Source organism: Pelobates fuscus, chromosome 3 (assembly GCF_036172605.1).
Source record: "Pelobates fuscus isolate aPelFus1 chromosome 3, aPelFus1.pri, whole genome shotgun sequence".
NCBI classification, from domain to species: Eukaryota; Metazoa; Chordata; class Amphibia; order Anura; family Pelobatidae; genus Pelobates; species Pelobates fuscus.
Window position 1 is genome coordinate 101,978,819 of NC_086319.1, and position 5,754 is coordinate 101,984,572.

Sequence of the window (5,754 nt, forward strand, 5' to 3'; positions counted from 1 at the left end):
TCTATTCTGTGCCATTTTATACCGCTATGCCCAATTAATATTGCATTAGGCTTATTTTAAATTTTCGAAATCCACATTATAATGTAATGGCATAAGGACATTTATTATTAAAGCACATCTGATTGGAAAAAAAAAATCATTTGGGGTTGATTATACATACAGTGTAAGAACCCACATCACTGAGGCTACCTCTGAAGAGATCAGAATGTTAAAATAATGAGGACTTGGTTTTTTTTTTGGTGTTTTTTTATATATATATATATATATATTATTATTTTTTTCTTCTCTGAATATTTTTTTTCCTTCTCAATGTGAGGTTTGATGTTTGACACGCACTGAAATGCTGTTCTGAAATATTCAGTAGATGCTTGTGCTGTGAGCATTAATTTTTAATCTTAAAGAAGCGCCTGGGATTCATGAATAAAAAGACGAGTTGAGAACACAGAATTACAAATGAACTTTTGGTAGCTCTATTATCTGATAAAAAAAAAATTTGCACCTTCTATCTCTAGATGATCACAAAGCAAACCCCCTACTTAATCAACTGTCTAATTCTGCTCCTTCCTGTGAAGTCGATTTTTTTTCATATGCCAAAAAAGCCCAAACAAGTAACACCACAAGAGAGGCACAGAAAATGTCAAAATACAAAATGACAAAAATCTACCCAATGTACAAAAATACTGAAATACGATGAAGAGGTGATAGAGAGAACAAGTGGTCAGGGAAGATGTCTATTCACTAAACAGCTACTTGCAAACTTGCAAATGTATGGTAACATTGCTGATTTTTTTTTTATCTTAATATCAGCATTTTTTTTTAAACTTTGCATTTTTAGCCTCAATTTTGCAAGCAGAATGTCAATTCTACAGAAACCTCTGTATAATAAATTAACCCCAAGAGAAAAAGAAAATTCTATATGTATAACAGCAATTTAAACGTATACATTTCCTAATTTTTACACAATGCAAAAACAAAACTATTCAAATTCCTGCAATCCATACAAACACACAATTGAGACACCTGTTGAAATTGTGCACCCTATTTACCTGCTGTCCACCATAACCCCTAAATGTTATTACCGAAAAAGAAAGCCCATTGTCACCTTTAACAGCACATGTGATTAGCTGTATTCTGTTAAAAATAATAATAATAATAATAATAATAATAATAATAATGGACTTTTGTTTTTTTCTACAAAATCCTAAGTATTTATTAACAATGTACACGTGACAATGAAATAACAGTATTTAGAGTTCAAAAATAAAGTATTTATTGCAGATGTTTTTTGGGGGATAATACACTTTAACTTTAGGTTGTATTCAAAGAACAAAAATATATATATGTATATATTCACACAAACACAAGAACTACACAAAATGCAATGACATATATTAAATGCATAGAGAAGGGATATTTAAATACTGAGTTTAGAAATGCACAAAGGGACATGATTGTGTTGTGTATAATACAGACTTGAGATGCAGTATTTAACAGAAATTAAAATGTGTCAATTATGGAAGAATTGAACTGTTGCATATTCTTTCTTGTTGTTGAAAGACAACATTTAGATGTGTAGCCATTTATTAAGGTCACAGTGTACAGTTAGGCATTAAGTGCTGGGGCAAAAATACAGGCTGAAATGTTCAGCTCTTACAACAAAAAAAATAAATGAAGAACATTTCTTTTTAGTCTGATTAAGTACATGTAATGTATGAACAGAGGAAACAATAATTGCAAACAGAAGCCTCAGCTGAAAATAGCTTTGCAATTCTCATATATTATTCATATATATATTTTTTTGTAGCTGCTAGGGGGGGAAAAAAAGAGACAGAGGGAAAAAAAATTCTCATTAAAAAGAGCACCCACATTAACGTTTGTGAAAATTAGATCTTAATCCAAAAGAACTTACCGTTCGATTAAAAAAAGAATCTGATGCAACTGCACAACGGTTCGACTACATAAATGAGCGTTGAGCACACACTGTAATTAATTATCTTAGGAAAAACACATCAATTTTCATACAAGTATTTTCCTTTTTATCAAAGTGTTATGATGGGTGTCATTAATAGTTATTGCAATGTATTTTTTGTTTTTAAATAACCCAGCACAAGTTATTAGAGTTTACAGTGGAGAAGAGGTGGTATAGAAGAAGTGAACGTAAGTGGGGATGCTAGTGAGGGGTACAGTATGTATTGATTTGAACATAAATGTTAATATTAAAACATGTCCAGGAGTTATTTTCTTACATGGTGACTCCTTCACTTAGACTTCCCAGGGTGAAGATGTAGAAGAAGAAAACAAAACAAGTCAGTGGATGGCTTCTTGTGTTCATCTAGTTGAGTCCTCTGAAGTTTTCAATAAAGATCCCTGCTCTTCGAATTAAATCTCTTAATAAGTTTTATGTTTTTTTGTTGTTGTTTTTTTTTTATTTTATTATTTAACAGCTTCCAAGTCAATGGACGGCAGAATATTTCATCCTTTTTTGTTTTTGTCTTTGATTACAAAACCAGACCCGAACCACATTCTTTTTAAGGTCCAGCTTTTCAGCAATGGCTGCAATTTTTTCTGAGGAAGGTCTTGGCTGGATGGAAAAGTAGGCTTCCAAGGACCTCTTCTCTGGGGCAGCTATGGAAGTGCGTTTGCGTTTCCTCTCACTGCCATTGAAGAGCTCGGGTTTAGTGTTCTTCTCCCTGTAGGCAGCTTCAGCCTCTTCCAACCAGGCTTGAAGAACTGGTTTGAGGGCTATCATGTTGTTATGAGACAGGGTCAAAGACTCAAACCTGCAGATGGTGCTCTGGCTTAGAGATCCAACACCTGGGATCTTTAAGTTGGCCAAAGCTGCTCCAACATCAGCTTGGGTCACACCAAGTTTGATCCTTCTCTGCTTAAACCTCTCAGCAAATGCCTCCAGCTCCCTCGGATCTGACTCCACGTCGTTGATGCATGACATCCCATTGTGAGTGGACACAGAGTGTGGGTGGCCCATGCTCATGGCTTGGTGTAAGTGTCCCATGGCCCCCAGGTGATGAGGGTGGATTTGTGAGGACATCACTGTATGGTCAGATGCCCCCATGCCACTTACAGTCAAGGAGGGCGAGATGTGGTCCAGAAGATCTCCTTCCAAGCATTGGTGGACTGAGTGGTGAGGGTGCGTTGTGAGGCTGGAGGGGTGGGAGATGGGCACTGAGGAAGAGGTAGAGGTACATGGGACACTGCTCATGTTATGGTAGGTAATGTCTGGCTTGAACGGGTGATTCTTTCCGTGTGATACAATGTCTACAGCCGCCAGAGCTTCTGCACGGGCTAGTAGACTTTCATCAAAGCCTCCAAATATATTGCCCTGGAGCTGCAAGGAAGAATGTGAACATTGGTGTCAGTGGGGAATACTGTCAGCTCAGGATTAAAAAACATTTTCAAGCACACAGATTCCTCCTCAAAGCTCAGGTCATAAAAATTAATATGAAGGCAGAAGCTCTGCTTGAATAGACATGTGGATCTGAAGACAGGAGAAGGGGGAGAGGTACTGAGGGAGAAGTGGGGGAGAGAGAGGCACAGGGGGAGAGAGCGAGAAAGGTTCAGAGATATGCAATTGTTCTGATGACATGAAAAAAACATTAAGCAAGTGTCTGTCAAAAAATACAGAAAAAAACATGCCTTAAAGCTGTAATTATGCTTGATCTACATACCTGAGGGGCTGGAAGGCAAACTCTCCGCATAGCCTCCGAGCTGGAGTGCAGGCTGGAGTATTTGGGTTCCTGGAGGATGGGGTGCATGGAGAAAGGCTGCTTACTGTTCATGGTCATCATCTTTGCACACCTGGCAGGTAGGCAGCCCTGAAGTAGGTTCAGGGATGTCTCTGTGGCTTTCTTCTGTTAAAGTGAGCTATTTTCAATGGCAGTGCAGCTCACCAGCGCTTCTCTCTCTATCTCCCCACCTGCTCCTTCACTCATCTTACAACCAGCATGCCAAGAATAGGTCCTGCTTGTGTGCGCAGGCGTGATGCAAACAAGGAGTCTAAGCTGCCTGAGCAAGGCAAGCTCTCTGCAGCATCAGGGACCTGTCTCTTAACGTCTCATTGGTGCAGGGTGGGCTGCCAGGGGCAAATGTGGTACCCACACAGGTACCATGCCTAGGGAGACAACCTGACACCTTGCAGCGTTACTTTGTAACACAGAGGACAAGGTGTGAAGTTTTATAAAATAGATGCACTTTTAATGTAAAGTACACACATGTACCACACACAGAGTACCTATACTGTGTGCGTGTGTAAGCACACTGTATGCATATATATATAAAGTACATTTTTATTAACGTTTACAGCTGAGGGATGATTATTATTTTATTATTTTAATGAAAAGAACATATTTATTGAAAACTCAAATATAGTAAGAGCCTTATTTATTCATCAAACAAATATCAGATGCACTTTTTTATCTATGAATACATCAACTAAACAGTTAAACGTACAAACTTTTTGTTAAAATGGAAACAAGAAACAAATGTCAAAATCGTAAGTGATGCTGCTATGTTTTTATTATGATTACTTTTGTGGCAGTGTGTTGCCTGTATTCTTGTTTTCTGAGATTAAATAAAGAAGATTATTATTATTATTATTTTTTTTACAAAGTACAAACTTGGAAAATGAACCCAGAAAATGTATCTAATGATAAGGAAATATTTACAAATTCATTCATTTACATAATTAACCAGACTTACCGGGTTATTTACTAAAGTGAGAATTCAAAGTGGATTTCGGATTCAAGGCAAAAATAGCTGAACTGGAAACATTCTCCAAAAAGGCAGTGTTTACATTAGCAAGCCTGCAGGGACAGGCAGCAGACACCAGAACAAATACATTAAGTTGTAGTTGTTCTGGTGACTATAGTGTCCCTTTAATATTTATGGTTTTTTTTTTTCTTTCTAACAAAATATTTCCTTTGCTTTGGCCTCTATTTAATATTTTTGGATAAGTTGTTCAAATAATTTAAAAATATTTTTTAAAATAATAAAATATAAAAAATATTTAATCTATAAGTATATGTATCAATATATATATATATATATATATATATATATATATATATATATATATATAAACAAAGCAAGAAATGAGAGCACTCCATGGGTTTGGTAAATCAAATTACTGTATTCAAATAGCATGCCAAAAAATCGACGTTTCGACCGTCTAGCGGTCTTTATCAAGATTTTGATAAAGACCGCTAGACGGTCGAAACGTCGATTTTTTTGCGTGCTATTTGAATACAGTAATTTGATTTACCAAACCCATGGAGTGCTCTCATTTCTTGCTTTGTTTATAGTATTTTGCACAGAGAAGCACCTGGTATGTATTATTATTTGGAAGAGTGCCAGAAATTGCATAGTTTCTATATATATATATATATATATATAAAATCAAAATATAGGAATTTTAAAATATTTGTAATATATTAAATGAATCCTTGTGTTCTCATATTCTGTTAAAATTCTGTTAGCTATCATTTGATTTTTTTTATCCCAGGGTGTGATGCCATTTTAACTTAGAATGAGCTGTTACACATTTATTAGTCATCACCAATCACACATTTATAAGCAGGTTGGTGCATGTTTCTGTAAAAGCTCTGGTTAAGACTACTGAAAATTCTCAAACTCTATAAGGATCATAAAGTGATCAATTTTTGCTCCGTTATTCAAGAGGCATTAAAACATTACAGTTTTTACTGTTTGTAGTGTGTCTAGTGTATGCAATGTGTGTAT

General features: G+C 35.8%; 1 protein-coding gene across 1 annotated transcript; it reads right to left on the reverse strand.

The window, feature by feature from the left end:
- Positions 1-1,359: 1,359 nt before the first annotated feature.
- POU4F3 (POU class 4 homeobox 3) lies at positions 1,360-3,876 on the reverse strand. The gene is made up of 2 exons (XM_063445243.1): positions 3,687-3,876; positions 1,360-3,346 (listed from the first exon to the last, which is right to left on the reverse strand). Exons 1-2 carry the CDS (start codon positions 3,804-3,806, stop codon positions 2,453-2,455), a joined length of 1,014 nt encoding a protein of 337 aa, XP_063301313.1. The 5' UTR covers positions 3,807-3,876; the 3' UTR covers positions 1,360-2,452.
- Positions 3,877-5,754: the final 1,878 nt, after the last annotated feature.

Coding starts and splice junctions, on each gene's coding strand:
- POU4F3 (XM_063445243.1), bottom strand. CDS start 3,806: ATGATGACCATGAACAGTAAGCAGCCTTTCTCCATGCACCCCATCCTC. Junction 3,347..3,686: donor TTTGCCTTCCAGCCCCTCAG/GTATGTAGATCA, acceptor TCTTCCTTGCAG/CTCCAGGGCAATATATTTGG.